The sequence below is a fragment of the Lipotes vexillifer genome, unplaced genomic scaffold, assembly GCF_000442215.2.
Source record: "Lipotes vexillifer unplaced genomic scaffold, Lipotes_vexillifer_v1.1 scaffold1166, whole genome shotgun sequence".
NCBI classification, from domain to species: Eukaryota; Metazoa; Chordata; class Mammalia; order Artiodactyla; family Lipotidae; genus Lipotes; species Lipotes vexillifer.
This window is the reverse complement of record NW_006773421.1, coordinates 399,517-414,948: the sequence shown is the minus strand read 5'-3', so window position 1 is coordinate 414,948 and position 15,432 is coordinate 399,517. Positions and strand designations below refer to the sequence as shown.

The following is a 15,432-nucleotide window of genomic DNA, read 5'->3' as shown; positions in this document are numbered from 1 at the left end:
CCTGCTGAGTCCCATCAGATGATCCCCCAAAAGCTGAGGAAATGTTGCCTGTACTCCTCCCCTCTTAGAGCTCCATCATATCCACTAGATCCATCATACGCATAAAGGTGTTCAGAAATCTAGAGTAGAGAATATTTCATTTTATTCTGTAGATTTCCAACTTGGGGAAAAAACCTGTTACCTTTCTGTGAAAATGGGTTAAAAAACCAAATTTGGAAAACACTTGGTTTAAGCCAACTTTTGACCTTTTCATTGATAACCAACTAGCTGAAGCAGATCAGAAACCATCTACCATCTTCTAGTAAATCAGACTGTTTAAAATGGCTCCAAGAAGTCGTAAATAGTTATGATCGAATTCTTGGGAACTTCTGGCATTTTAAAAACCATTCAAAACAGATTCAGTCTGTGAAGATGTATTTGAAATGTGCAGCATTGTACTTATTTTCTTAACCTTTTCCCATGGAGAGGCAGAACACTTTCTAGAGTGTCTGTAAAAATAATGCAGGCATTTTGAGGAAAAAGATGAACGGTATCCCAGTTATGGTATGGCGGGTATCTCAGAGTGTATTAAACTATATCCCAAGGATAGTGGTATGTGTGTGCATTGGAGTGGAGTAGGAATATTTAGAAGATCATCTCAAAAAAAAAAAAAAATCATCTCATCTTTGCTTCCATTTGCCTCATTTTAAATTCCTTCTTGAGGACAGAAGGAGAAATTAGGTTCAATAGATAGCAGGTATTAGGAAATTGACCTTGATGTGAAGGGCATTCCAGCCCCGGGCTGACTGTGGCCGGACGTGTGTAGAGGGGATCCTCATTGGCAGTTCAAAGTTCCACTCGTGGAGTATCCTAAAATGTCAATAAAAGACTCTTTATTCATAAATAACTGATATGCAGTAATTTATGTCTGTACATTCATCTTGAAAAGTCTGTCATCATCCAGTTTTTTGCAAACTCTACATAAAACATCCAAACCGTCCGTTTTTGTTCAATACAATATAACACAGCTGTTTGGCATTACCAAATATATATGTATATATATTTATAGATATGTACATGTGCTGAAAAAGAAGCCAGTGCAGCCTTTTCTAAGAAGTCCATCCAAGTATTTACTGTACAACATTCAGAATTTACATTGATAATACAAGGCACAAAAAGTGTGGTATGAAGCCAAGGCCATGCTTTATTCAAACGCTCTCCTCTGGCTTGTTCACTCCTTCAGTTTCATGTCAAATTAAGTATTCAGTTCTGCTTTTTTTTTTTTTTTTCGGCTTTGAACACATCAAATGAAAGTTGAGAGTGGAATGGGTTTGAGATATGAGTCACTTGAAAGAGCTACCCTCCCTATCCCCGAGACACACACACACACACACACACACACACACACACACACACTTTCCCAAAATAAACAGAAAATGAAGTCTGTTTTTAAAATTCTTCCATACAGAAATGGAGGTAAACCATTACTCATATATATATATATATATATATATATATATATATTTGTTTTTTTGAGTTTGGGTCAGGAGAATCAGCCAGTTTTCCTCTAACTGCTTATATCTGCAATATTTCTAGGTCGAGACTTACTGGATTGCATGCACCAATTAGATACAATTCTGAAGAATGGGAAATGTTAAGTCAGTCTTTCTTCCAATTTAGAAAGGGAGAAAACTGTTTTCCTTACTGGAAAATTCCCAAAGATGGAGTGTTTCCCACCTTCTTATAGAGAAGTTTTGAATGGGAGTGGCCAGCATCATCTAGGGCAGGCCTTGGAAGGTGTTTCTGATTGAAATATTTTAGTCACCCTCTGTTAAGGCTTAAATGGAAGCCTCCTGGGAAGGGGTGAATCTCCCTTCAGTATCATCAGAGCTGCTAATGGAGGGATATTAGAATTATTAGATCTATTTCTGATTGCAATATCTGTTCCAGTAATGGGACGGCAGGCATGATATTCTGCTTACAAACTCCCCTCAAATATCATGATTCAATAGAATCACAGTCAAGTTTCTATCCTATATATCCAATTTTAATGGAATTGTATAATTTGTCCATTTTGGATGTAAGTAATGCTTGAGATAGGGAAATACTTTTGGGGTGAGCACACTTTGAAGCAAAAGGACATTTTCACTGTAATCATGCCTTTTGTAAAATTATTTATCACACATTTCCATTCATGCAAAGAACTACATTACCAAATTTAGTTATATATTTTCTAATTCAACTTTTTTGGGGGGAAAAGAAAGTACCCCTTGCTGAACTCAATAATAGGGATGGGGGGAGGACATTTTTAAGCTTAGGCCTGAACATGCAGCTTACTGCCTTTTTCATCTTTGGGTTCAGATGGAGGGTGGGTTCTAAGACTTAGAGTTTAGTGTTACTGTCTTAAATCCACCTCGTGAAGACATTCCAAATCCATGATCTTCACAGAAAAAGGAAAAATCAAAGTAGCTGCTTCAAAAACCACAATTATTCTATGTGAGTTAAATTTCCTACTTCAGATCACAGTACTACACACTAGTGACTAACGGCCAGGTCTGATTTCCATCCCCTTTTCTCTTTCGAAAAAAAATCACAGCATACAAATTGCCATCTCGATTTTGTCGATGAGACCGGAGCTGGGGATGTGAGAAGTCCACGGTAGACACTGGCTCTCCTAGAATTACTTTTGCAAAAAAACACCACATGCTGTCAACACAGCCAAACAGCTTTATAACTGCAGCTTTTGAAAGAGTTTGGAAAGTAAAAACACAAAATATGCAACACATCTAAGATTAGCAACGTTTTCACTTTGTGACATTTGACAAAATACATTTTTGCTTGTAGTTCAGGAAAATTCTATGCAGACGAAACAGTTGGAAACGGCGGAAATGGTGGCCATTCAGCGTTTGGCTAAAGCATCGATTTTGCAAATACAGTGCTATGGTAACTAACACCAGAGGGATAATAAAATGTGTCACTATCTGTAGGGCAGTATATTTTGTTCTCCCATTTGCTGTAGGTGTCACCCCTAGTCCAGTCAATGGGAGTTACCAAGGATTCAGAACTCTGCAGTGTTTCATGAGGAAACTTAATGAAAATGAGCCACACAATGGGCCAGAAAAGCACGTTTCTCAGCTCCTTCACGGTTCCTGTGACCTTCAGGGTTCTGGAACAAAGACCCTCGAGAGAACTTCACCTTCAACACATCTGACTCAACGCCTTTACTGAGGGATTAAGAAATTGAAGAGAAAATGGCAAAAAAGGAAAACCAAAAGCACATCAAAAGATTCTGTAATGTTTTGAAATTCACAGGTAGATTGGCCAGACGTTTGGCAAGGGGAGAATACCATCTTCAGCCAACTATCTTTTTAATATTCTACCTTTGCTTATCAATCCAGATGTTGAGAATTTCTATCAAGGGAAACAGCTGCAATAAATCCAGAACTTTTAATCCAAAGAGAACCCTGTTTTAGTGATTGGATTTCATATCCTCTCTCAAAGTCAACTGAAAGGAAAATGACAAGGGGTGTGGCAAAGGAGAACACCTGCAGCTGAAGATAAAAATAACAAAAAAAGAGAAGTTCCCCTCCTTAAGGAGAACTGTGTCAACTCCTATTCATCTCTTACAAAAAGGCCCTTAAAATTTTTGTGGCAGTACATCTGAATTTTATGAGACTTCCTGCACCGGTAAGGGAAGTTTGCCTTTAAATCCACAGAGTGAGCTTCCTTTTGGTTTAAAGGATTTTTCATGTAAACTAGGAGGACTGCACAAGTGACACTGTAAAAACTATAAATTAACTTTATGAGACTGCAGTCTGGTTAAGCTGGGAAGTGCACCATTTTGGTGGCATCCTTTTAAGTCATGTTTAAAGCAGGACTATTAGACTTAAATGCTTCTGAGGATTGAAAGATTTGGCATTAAGTGGGCTATTCTGTAAAAATTTTAAGTAATCTACCAAGTATGAAAGACCACCTTTAATTTCTTTTTTCATTTTGCACTAGGACAGTAAGACTTCGAAAGTAAGCGCTTAGGCTGATGAGTGAGTAAGTAAATCTCTTTCAAGAGAGGCATTTGTGTTGTGATATGAAAATATTAAAATTGAACCAGGGTTTAGGTTACAGTGAGTTAACCACAAGTTCAAGTGCCAGCTAAGTCTATCTGATCTGCAGTTTCATACTCCCTGCCCCCCCCACCCCCACATCTTGGTCTGTAAATCTCAAAAACATGGGTTCTCTTTGGAATTCTTTTGTAAAATACTGCACAATCCTGACATGCAATGGCCATAGAATCTCAAACTGTAGAAAACCTATAGAAATCCTACGTATGGTCCTAGCAGAAATAAGTAGGAGAAATGTAAAGAGGAAACAAAATGGACTGAAAGATGGATTTGAACCTTGGGCTGAAATCCGAGATGAATCACGTTCCTATGCTTCCTTTATCACTCAGAGTGATATGGTGATCAAGTGCATTTATTTATAAAACCCAGGCCAAAAAAAGAGAAAAGAATAAACACATGGGAGGAAATTCTAGACAGTCAGGGATTGATAATAAATTCTTATCTTAAAATAATCTAGGTAGATTCTAGGGGAAACATTAACATTTTTCATCTGTTTTAAAATGTAAAATTATATCAAAAATCTAAAAAAGCTCTGTGTGGATTCACAGAATAGATAAAAACAATTATAAGGCCAATTAGAAGGAAAGAGGAAAAAAGGATAGGATGTTTAAAACAAAAATCCTCCAAGATGGACAACAACATATGCTCTACACTGTACTTTCTATAAGTTCCTATTCAACAGTTTAATGCAGATTCTTTCTGCATACCACCCATGCCAATCAACCCTCTGGCTTGTTTTGGGTGGATGACCATCTACTTCCACTTCTATCTCAGAAATTATATCCCATCATTATGTTAGATGATTAACACTTTGATGCTTTCTGTCTTTTGCTCCCTAGAAGGAATAAACAAGTTGAGTATACTAGCAAAAAGGGTATTTTCCTGATCTAGTTATGGTATTTTGAAAATATGCTCAACAGTTCTAAGAGGACTTGTTTGTTCTGTATAATATGCCTTTGGTTCCTGAGAAAAGCAAGATGCTTTTTGAATTTCATGTAGCGAAGCCTTCCATCGATTACAGGGGACCGTATATCCCACACATTCATTAGAGAGAATGGCCAACACATTCAAGAGTTACTTCTTCAATGCCTTACCCAGGGTATCATAAATTCAATCTATTTTAAGTCTTTTTCACTTAGGTGGAGATTCACAACATTTTTTTAAACATGGGATCTACAAAAACATTGTTTAAAGAGTTGATCACATCCCTACTGCCAAGTACTCCCTACCTCCCCCATTCCCTGACTATTTTTATTCTAATGGGGCCAACCTCTAAGTAGCTAATCAACCTTGTGGTTAATCTAGGTCCTTGACTTTGGTTGTCCTGATTCTGGACAGCTAATTAAAACATCCACCAAAAGATATCCAGGAGTAAATCTGTTCATCTGTAGTCTACCAGGACATCTTGTCAAAAATGATTAAATAGGATAAAAGATGGAGTGAAGTGTTAAGATGGGGGTCATGTATTATCTGTGGATTTCAATTCTCCACAGTATCACTGCCTCTCATTTAAAATGTAAAAAAATATATTAATGGTCCTGGAAAGAAAGCATACTTGGTGAGGTTGAATTATCAGAGCTTGAAGGCTCCTTGAACAATGCATATGGTTTCTCAGACATTGTGGTAGAGGTGTCCCTCAGGTCTATGTACTCGGATATCATTTAGAGCAAAGACCATCTGCTAATTTCCCAAGAGGCAAAAGGAGGATGACCTATAGCCCCATGGAGAGGTTTTGTTATAACATAGTACCAAAAGGCTAGAAAATTCAAGAACTGGATTGTGAAGGACAGTAAACCCCCTAATCCCTTCATAACAACTGCACTGGGGAACTAAATCAACATCTGCATCCTAGAATAACAGCTTATTTGAGGCCTATGGCATCTGCAGTTCATGTTTCCTTGGACCTGATTTGACCTCCCTTGTCTCTAAATCTGTATGATAAGCTGTGTTCTGATAGCTTTTGCAATTTGAGTGGCTTAGCTGGGAATAGAGATGGTCCTGCTTTGAGTCAGAAAAAAATAAATTTCCATATTGAAAAGTCTATGCTCCTTGAAACTTTCCCCCTAGTGTAATTTGTAAGGAAGGGGAAGAAAGAATGTGGATAGATTTGGTCCTTGGAGAAAATGAAGGAGGGGTAGCTACGCTGCTAGAGCTAGCTTGTGATCCCTCTACCTCTTGATCTTGTTTCCATTAAGTGGCTAGGATAGATAGGGAATTGGTGCTGGTGTGGTGTACTCAGATTCGAACTTCTAAATGCCCTCCTTGATGTTGTTGAAGTCCTACAGATGGGTTGGCAACCATGTTTCACTTCTAAAAGCCAGTTGACAATGATTGCCGGCATCCCGGATGCCAGCTGGTAGAAAACTCAGACAATCTGGTGCCAGAATCAGCTGGTACTTTGGGGCACATCATTAAAAATCTGTTGCAAAACATGCACTTATTCAATCTCTGCCTTCCCAGCTTTGCTGTAGCTCATCTTTTCCCACAGTTACTTTTATCTAGATACGCCCTCGCTTTTATCCTTGCCACTCCAAATGTGAGAAGTTCCTCAACTGTGAACCTGAGTGTGGCTTCAGAGGAGACACATATATTTAAGAGAGCTTGTACTTTTCCCTATTAACATATTTTACCTATATAAAATGCAGTTTCTTCAACCAGGGATGCTCACTGATTGTAAATGAAGGCTGAATTCCCCAAATGCCACTGGGCAGAAAGCCGCCTCTTTCTATCCCCTGTAAAGCAAATGTCCCGAAGTTGGCCATCACTCTCTCATGAGAGGAAGTGGACTATAGTCCATTTTGCCTGCTGTAGCTGAAGTCGGCTTCATCGAGCTGGGATTCCTTAATGTTCGAGAGTTTCGTGTGTGTCCTCCCAATCTCTTCAAGGGCACAGGCCAGGGAGTCAAGGTCACCATCATGCTGATGACGAGCTTCCCACAGGTTCAGAATGACAGCAGACGGGCTACTTTGTGTAGCAAAATAAGATAAATTCCTGGACAGAGAGTTAAATAAACAAAATGACAAAAATGGAAATAAAGGAACAAATACAAATCACTATAAGGGAATTAAAAATGAACTGGAACAGATATAATTAAAATAGGAATAAAGAGCTCCACTAACGCAGGTCTGGGGACAGTCCAGTTTGTATCCCAACGCTAAAATGAAACTGTACTTTGGAAGGTTACCAATGACCTTCTTAATCCTCCATGTCTTTTTTTAGTCCTCACTTTCCTTAAGTTGTGTGTGTACATGTATGTCTGTTTCTCTCTTGAACACCCTCCTGAAAAGCTCTACCTCATTAGCTTATGTGATGATATAACTCATTCCTATTTTTTTTCCCCCCCAAAATATCTGACCCTTCTTTATGTCTCTCATGGTAAACCTAAGGGCTGTCAAAATTTCATCGCTTTCTTCTTGGGCTCGTATACTAAATGGAGTAGTTATCAGCTCCAAGTGGACAGTGTCTAAGTCGGCATCTCCTGTCTTATAGGTTAATAATGAGCTAGTCACAGATCTTTGAATGACCTTGGGACTGCTCCAGTTAGATATAGCTTTCCACTTCCTCAGACTCGGTGCATCAGGAATCGATATACTCTCCAGGCCTCCATGGGCCCCCATTCTAACTATAACAAATATCCTAGTAATTACAACCATCTTTCTAATCTCTCACACTAGGACATTTATTTCTGAGTCTTTGTTTCTTTTTGACAAACTCATCAGCTTCACTCTTCCTCTCCATTCATACTATTTGTATTTAATTTATGCTCTATCATTTTATGACTAAATTCTAGCAGAAGCCTTATAGCTCTTTATTTCTCCAAACCCTCTAATATACCGTGCATTCTATTTCATAAATCATCATGTATCTACTCCACTTGTTTTCAGTGCCTGCCTTGGTCTGGCATCAAACTAGCTCTGGTAATATATATATATTTTCCCTCAATATTCTTTTCTCCTTTGAGCCATTAACACTGACTGAGGTAATACTTTGTTCTTGTTTTCATCCAGTATATTCTGTTCACTAGGAAATGCCCACTTTCCCTCTTTCCCCTCTGTTTATCAAGATCCTATACTCCTACAATGCCTGGATTGTAGATAATTCTCACGTCCTCTCAAAGTAATTTATTTCTTTTCTCAACCCTTTTTACGCTTCTGCTTAAATTTTCATGTGAGTAAAATGCTTATGTATTCCATGTGTGTGACCTCTGCCTTCTCAGTGTGATTGCAGACACCTGAAAGAGAAGGGTCATAGCTAATCATTTTCTGATTCTACAACAGCATTATAATACTATGACAGGTATTTATTCCATATCCATCAACTGAGTGGTTGATTGCTAGGAGCTTGTTTCAGATGATATGGGATCTTCAGTGAAAACAAATGATAACCCTTTGGACAATAACTTTGCTCTGATGAAGACTGAGACAACACAAAGGATTAAAAGGTCACAGCTTTTCACAGGCACTTTTGCAGCAGGGATAGAAATGTCACCTCTGGTAAAATTCTGATGAGTTGAAAAGACTTTCCAGAGTCAACCAAGAACTGCCTATTTTGAGGATGGTACAACTTTCCATCCCCAGACTCAGCATATAATCGCAAAGCAGACTCATGTAGCCAAGAGCAAATGGAAGAGAAGGCAAGCTTTTAAGGGCGCGTTATCATTTACAAGCAACATACACACATAGTAATCCTGAGTGAATAAAGAGCTATTTTATTCAAAGGTCTTACGACACTACTTAAAGCTAGTTGGTTGCCAAATAGCACAAATATCAGGGTACGATATATGCTTTCCACTGCGTCTGAATCTTTAATTGAGAGAGAAGGCCAGCTTAAAACTATTCTCTCCAGTTTCTCTTCCTTTTATCTTTCCTTCCTTCTCCCCTTCGCCGCCCTCTCCATAGCTGGCCTTCGAATCAAATATAGTTATTTATTTCTACATTAATAGAAATGGCAAAGCAAATGTTGCTTCTGTAGTTGAAGGGATCCTAGTTCCTTTTATTCAAAACGTTGTTTTGAATACTGCCACTTCCTTTTAGCTGTAGGGAGCTGTTTGTGGGGGAAGTTGCTATATCTCCAGGTCTGTAAATAGATTGGTACAACCCCAACCAATGTGCAGGCAGAATATAAACTGGAGGAATAGCTGAGAAAGAGGCAAAAACTCTTTTTTTTGGAGAAAGAGACTGTGTGAGTGGATTCTGGGTGGGCTGTGTGATAATGTCTTTCCATGTAATTTATGAGAATAATGACCATGGACACACGTTGTCTCCTGGAGTGGGGAAATGATTCTTTATGCTCTCCATTGTCAATTCAGAAGAAAAATAATGCTGGCAAGCACAACGAAAAGACGAACAGATTTCTCATAGTATTGAAGGTTTATATTTTGTATTTCCTACTGAACCACAATGGACTAGTGTCAGTTGGACTGACTGGATCCTTGTGATCCTATTAACCCCAAAGCTACCCTTTATTCTATACCAGGGGTTGACAAACTATTTCTTTAAAGGCCCAGACAGCAAGTATTTTTGACCGTAGGGGCCACATCTGGTCTCTGTAGCAGCTACTCAACTTCGCCATGGTAGTGTGAAATGGCCATAGACAATACATAAGTGAATGTGCATGTCTGTGTTCCAGTAAAACTTTATTTAGAGACACTGAAATTTGAATGTCATACACTTTTCACATGTCACACCATATATATCACTCTTGTTTTGTTTATCCTCCTGAAACCGTTCTAGCTCTGGGGCTATAGAAAAGCAGGTGTTGGGCCAGATTTAGCACCTAGGTCATGTTCCATGTTGTCTTATAACCCAAACTAGATCTCCAGACATAGTAGCAATTTCAGAGAAGATGAGATTGAACTTCCATTTTGTGCTGCATCTGAAAATAAGCACCTAGGGGGTGAAGGTTGCTGGGTCCTCAAGCTACATGTCCTGCCCCAAGCACTCTGAGACCTTTATCCTTGGTAACATTTGGGGAGCTTTGACATTTCAGGACATGAGAAGATCTGGGCGTGAAAACGCAAAAGCAAAACTTGAGGAGAGGCATACAGACTACGTTCTGGAGGTTGTGATGAATCCTTGTCCCAACACGCTATTCAAAATATTCACGAATCCAGTTGCAGTGTGAAGGTGTTTTAAGTGCACCTGCCTAGAGGAAGAGGGGCAGAGCTGGAGGATGACTCTTGCCAGCCACTTGGTTTTGAGAAGTCCTGCAAATGCCCTGATTTGTAGACTAGGCACCCAGGGCTACAGGAAGCTAAATGATCAAAGAGGCAGAAATAGAACTCTCCCTTGGCATGGATCTTTGAACATACTGTAGCAAGTGAAATGTGTTCCCCAAAGCATGTTCCAGATTGATGCTCTGAATTTATACAAGTACACTCGGCAACACACACAAATCTCAAATTCCACTTAATGTTAGTAAATACACACAGGAGCATAGCAGCCTTATTAAAAATGATTCAGTCAGCTTTGTGATAAACAGACATCCTATCAAACTACACTTACTTGTCTACACCAGAAGAATTAATAGACAAAAGACACTAAAGTGCTAATGCTATAGGCTATTTCTCATACACAGTTGGATTATTTTACTGCTTACATGTGTGCAAATGCATTATGATTTTTTTGAAAATTGGTATACCCTATATCCATTTGGTTATCTCCATACCCCCCTTTTGAAATTATTTTGATCCCAATCTGTGTGACCCATTTCTCTTCATAATAATGCTGGTGCATTTGGACACCAGCAGGTAAACGCACACACAATTCAGGGAACATTGTTAATACTAGAGAATAGAATTCATAGCAATTGTTGATTTCCTTTGGCAAAAGCAGTCATCTTGAAATTCAGGTGGATGGCTCAAAACAAAACAATTTTTTCCTTTCTCTTTGGAAAATGTTTAAAGAAGTAAATGTTTATTATGCTTGCCTTAGATGCTTCACATTGTTACTTCTTTATGCACTGAATCTTTTGTCATAGCCTTTTCAAATTCTGATCGACTGAGGTAATTCTGAAAAATAAGATTTATTTTTGTGTGGTTCATAAAGATGCTGCATACTGTGTACATAAGATTATTTACTCTCTAAAGAATTTACTTTAGAATCATCCTGTGTGTTCAGTTTATTTGTCCTAAGTCCTGTAGACTCAGTGACTCCATCTTTTTCTTTGGAACTCTCACTGAAAAAGTCCAGATAAACTAAAAAACCACATGCTAAGACAGCTGAATAGATTTATCCATGTAAATTCATTGAGTAGTAATAGTTAATTAAGTTTAATTTCGTTTTGTTGAGCCTACATGCTTTCTATTCACCTGAGCCCCTGAGGAGTTGTTTTATTACTATGATTAATAAATGATTAATTTTTCTTTCTGAGACTTCCTTATCTGCGCTGTCCCCCAGCCCAATTAAAATTCCATTCTTTATGTGGAGGCCAGGGCAGAATTGGGAACATGAATCTTTAGCAATTTCACTAGCTAGACAGAGGCCAACTTATAATGGTGTATATGGGTCAACCACCAAATTTTTATATAGACTCTCAGTTTTCAAAATACATCTGCAAATGAATGACCACGTTAAACTAATAACGAAAATTAGGTTATTTCGAGAATTTCTGGAAATAGTTATTGCGCCATCTGTTTTCTTTTTTGGGTACAAAGAGGAAGAGAGAATTGAGCACCATGATAAAATTCTGCCATGTAAGTCTTTATATACTGTTGCAATGCAGGGCTCATTTTATGGAAAGGAAAGGTGTCTAGGTGTCCAGTGTGAATTGAAAGATACCACCCTTTCTTTAATACTTGAAAGCAGTATTCAAATACAAACGTCTTAGGGAAGAGTACATCTAAATCCTCAGTCAGTTAACAAAAAGATTAGATAACAGTAACAGGACAGGGCACAGGTATGAGACTCTATCTGAGCCCTGGGGACATGCACGCAGGAAGAGCTACCAAGGGCACGTGTGAGCTTAAAGCTGGAGTCTGCCTGCTTGGGGTCTTAGTTAGGTCTGACGATGTGTGGCCTATAAGAGACTCCCTTTCATTCTGAATTCCAGATAACAAAGCTTTTATCTTAGTTACTCAGAGCCATGCTACCAGGGGGCTGACATGCCTATTTGAAAGCTGTAAGCTCTTCTTTGTAACTAATGGTGAGAATGAATTTCCTCTGTAATAAAACCTAGCAGGGGACCACATCTGCACTGCAGCCTAACATCCTTAGCACAAGAAGACGCCTCATCCCAGGTACATGCCATACTTTCATTCAGAATTTAGGATGTCACCCAGCACTTCCAAGTACAAGGGAGCACTTGCACCTGTAACATTAAGGCAGCAAGTATGTTTCTATTCTATAAGCTGTTGCCATTTATATCTAAGTCAACTTTGTTTTTAAAGACATATTTGAAAAATATCTTCCTGGTAGGTTGGCAACATAGAAAGTGAAAACTAAGTTAAGCTGCCTATAATAAATTGGGAGACATCATTATAAGAACGGTGCATAGTCCTACTGTATAGTACCAAATAGGGAACTGAAACATAGTCATAATGAAAAAAAAAATTAATATCCCCGCTATCATCGTAATTGTCTCATTTAATGAAAGCCTCTTATGTGACCAAAACCAGCCCTCCCTATGGTTCTTTAAATGCAAATAGAAGAGAAAAGCCCTTTATACTGGGCAGCGGTAACTGGACCACAGCATAAGCATTTGGTCCATTCCTCAAGCTTTCATCCCCAAACTTCATCCTCACTGGGTACTCAACAAACAGCAGAGAGCAGCTTTCAGGATAAAGCAAGTCTGTTTCATTTCCTAAAGAATAAGCAAAAGATGCTTGCCATTATGTCACCTCTGCCTATTGCCCCCCTGTGCCTTCAAATGAAAGGAAGCTGGTATGGGAAACCCAAAAGGAAAAGATACAGGCAGTTGAAAACATGCTGAGTTCCACTCTGCCGTGCCCTAAAGGTGGTACATTAATTTTTTGGACCAATTAAATTGGCAATAAAATTCCCCTCATAGTTCTTCCTTTTGCCTATTTCATTATCTGGCTCCTGAAAGGGACTAACAAGGATTCTTCCTTCTTTGGAAAATATATGTTAGCCCTGGAGCCTTCAGGATGCCCTGTGAGTTTCCAAACAGGAATAAAACCAGTTGTAGACTCTCATTTTCAATTCTCCAGTTTCATTCCTGATAAGGCTCTGACAATTTCTCATATTTGGCAATGAAAGGCAATGAAAACTGCACAATCAAATCTCAACTTTTCTTTGAATTGGGATATAGCATAGAAAAATACGTCTCCTTTAATGTTCCTCTTCAATAACGTTGAGACATTTTCAAGAATCCTGAGGGTAAAGGAGAATGACCACTTTGTTCCAAGAGAAAAGACCAGAGTGCTAATCCTGAAGGGGGAAAGGGAGAAAATATTGATACCTTTCCTTTTGCAAAATACTCAGTGTGTTTCAATAAAACCTCACAAATAATCGCAAAGAAATAGTTAAGCACTTTATCAAAGGACTCTCTAATGAATTAGGCAAAATCCTTCCCATAATTTCATTTTCTCAAATTATGAAAACATCACATCCAGGGATTGTGACTTTGTCAGCTTTTCCAGGTCTCTTTGAGACAGACCCGTGAAGGGGATTATTTCGGCTATAAAGGGTCTTGGGCATGTCCATCTTATCTGAAAACTACATTAGCTTAAAGGAGGGAAACCTAGTCCTTCAAAGATCAATGCAAACTTGCCCCTTGTCACCACCCCTGTAGCTTAGAGTGGGAGCACGACTTTGGTTCTCTTGGAGGCATAGAAACAGCTTCTCTCCCTTATTGCCTTTAGGAGAAACACCTGCCACTTATAAACCATATACAGTTTGTTCATGGCCAAACTGGCCCTAGGCTGTTTTCAGATTCATATTAGTAGGCAGTTTCATGAGTCCCTAACTTAAGTGGAATGAAGCCTGAACACCCACCACTTGGCTGTGGTGGGTCCCTCTGGCTTCACACTGAGGGCTCTTCAAATCCAGACTCTGCACAAGTCCATTGGGCCAGAACCAGAAAATCTGATTTGAGCTTTATCATATTTTGCCTCCAAGGATCTGTGTAATGAATGCTATCTTCCTGTGCATTAATTCTCCTTAGAAGAGTCATGAATATTGATTTTTGGAAATGGCAGCCTCACATCCATTTTTATTATTTAAAGGTTAGGATGTGTTTCCTAGCCTCTAGTCTGCAGAGCCCAGACAGCTTCATTTGGTGTAATCCTAGCAAATCCCAAAACACAAGAGTGAAAATATCTAGTCTCACGGGTCCCTGAGTGACCACCCTTGGCGGTCTGCCTGTGAAGCAGGCATTCTGTATATATTTTGTAATCACTTTCTCTCTCTTTTTTCCTCCTCCTTCCTTCACCCCAAAAGAAAGCTGGCCCTGGGACTTCTACTTTTAGTGAATTCTCAAGAGTTACTCAGAGACAGATTAATAAACTGTCTTGCAACCTTCCTCTGTCCTTTCCCACTGTCCTTTCCCACTGCCCTCTGGCCATTCACTGTTCCTGTGTATCGAATTAAGAGGGCGGACAGAGGGAATAAAAGGATTTGACCTCAACGTGAGAAGATTCTGCTTCTCATTAGAGGTCCTGTTAAAAGATTTGGTGGAAAAACAAGTTACTGTAGCACCGCTGATCAGCCATGAAGTTTGAGAAGTTTCATTTGCTCATGATTTCTCTAGCATCACCCAAAAACATTAACATCCAAAATACATTTGAACTATTTTACCCAGCTGACCAATAATAAATATGTTTCTCTGGCAGTGCTTACGCAGTTTCAAACAAGTGTACTATTATGAGGAACTGTTAATAAGGTGTGGTTCATCTACTCCTTTCCATCTGGGAATCCTTTCTTCCATTTTGGTCACTTCCCTTCTCATCCTGTATCTCATGCACTTTATCCAGCATCTGTTCCCACGGCAACTTGGTCAAGCTGGCTATGTTTTCACAAGGGTTTCTGGAATATGAAAATCATGAGGCCTTAAAGAAGAATGATCCAATAGTAGAATTTCAGGTGCTGAAAGATAGGAATCCTCCACAGTGTCAGCCATGTAACCTGCTCTCTTTTGAGACCGACTTTCAAAATCCTTTGACACTTATTCAGTTCTATTAGGAGGCAAGATTTTTTTTTTTTTTTTTTTTTTTTTTTCGGTACACGGGCCTCTCACTGTCGTGGCCTCTCCCGTTGCGTGTGCTCCGGACCCGCAGGCTCAGCGGCCATGGCTCACGGGCCCAGCCGCTCCGCGGCACGTGGGATCTTCCCAGACCGGGGCACGAACCCGTGTCCCCTGCATCGGCAGGCAGACTCTC

The 15,432-nt window shown here is 39.3% G+C and overlaps 1 protein-coding gene across 1 annotated transcript in view; it reads right to left on the bottom strand.

Annotated features, from left to right (window-relative positions):
- Positions 1 to 6,123: 6,123 nt before the first annotated feature.
- Positions 6,124 to 15,432, bottom strand: part of UNC5D (unc-5 netrin receptor D) — a 263,369-nt gene continuing 254,060 nt past the window's right edge. The window contains exon 17 of the mRNA XM_007448307.1: positions 6,124 to 7,088. Within this exon, the coding sequence (XP_007448369.1) occupies positions 6,884 to 7,088 (205 nt within the window). The 3' untranslated portion in view covers positions 6,124 to 6,883. The remainder of the gene's footprint in view (positions 7,089 to 15,432) is intronic.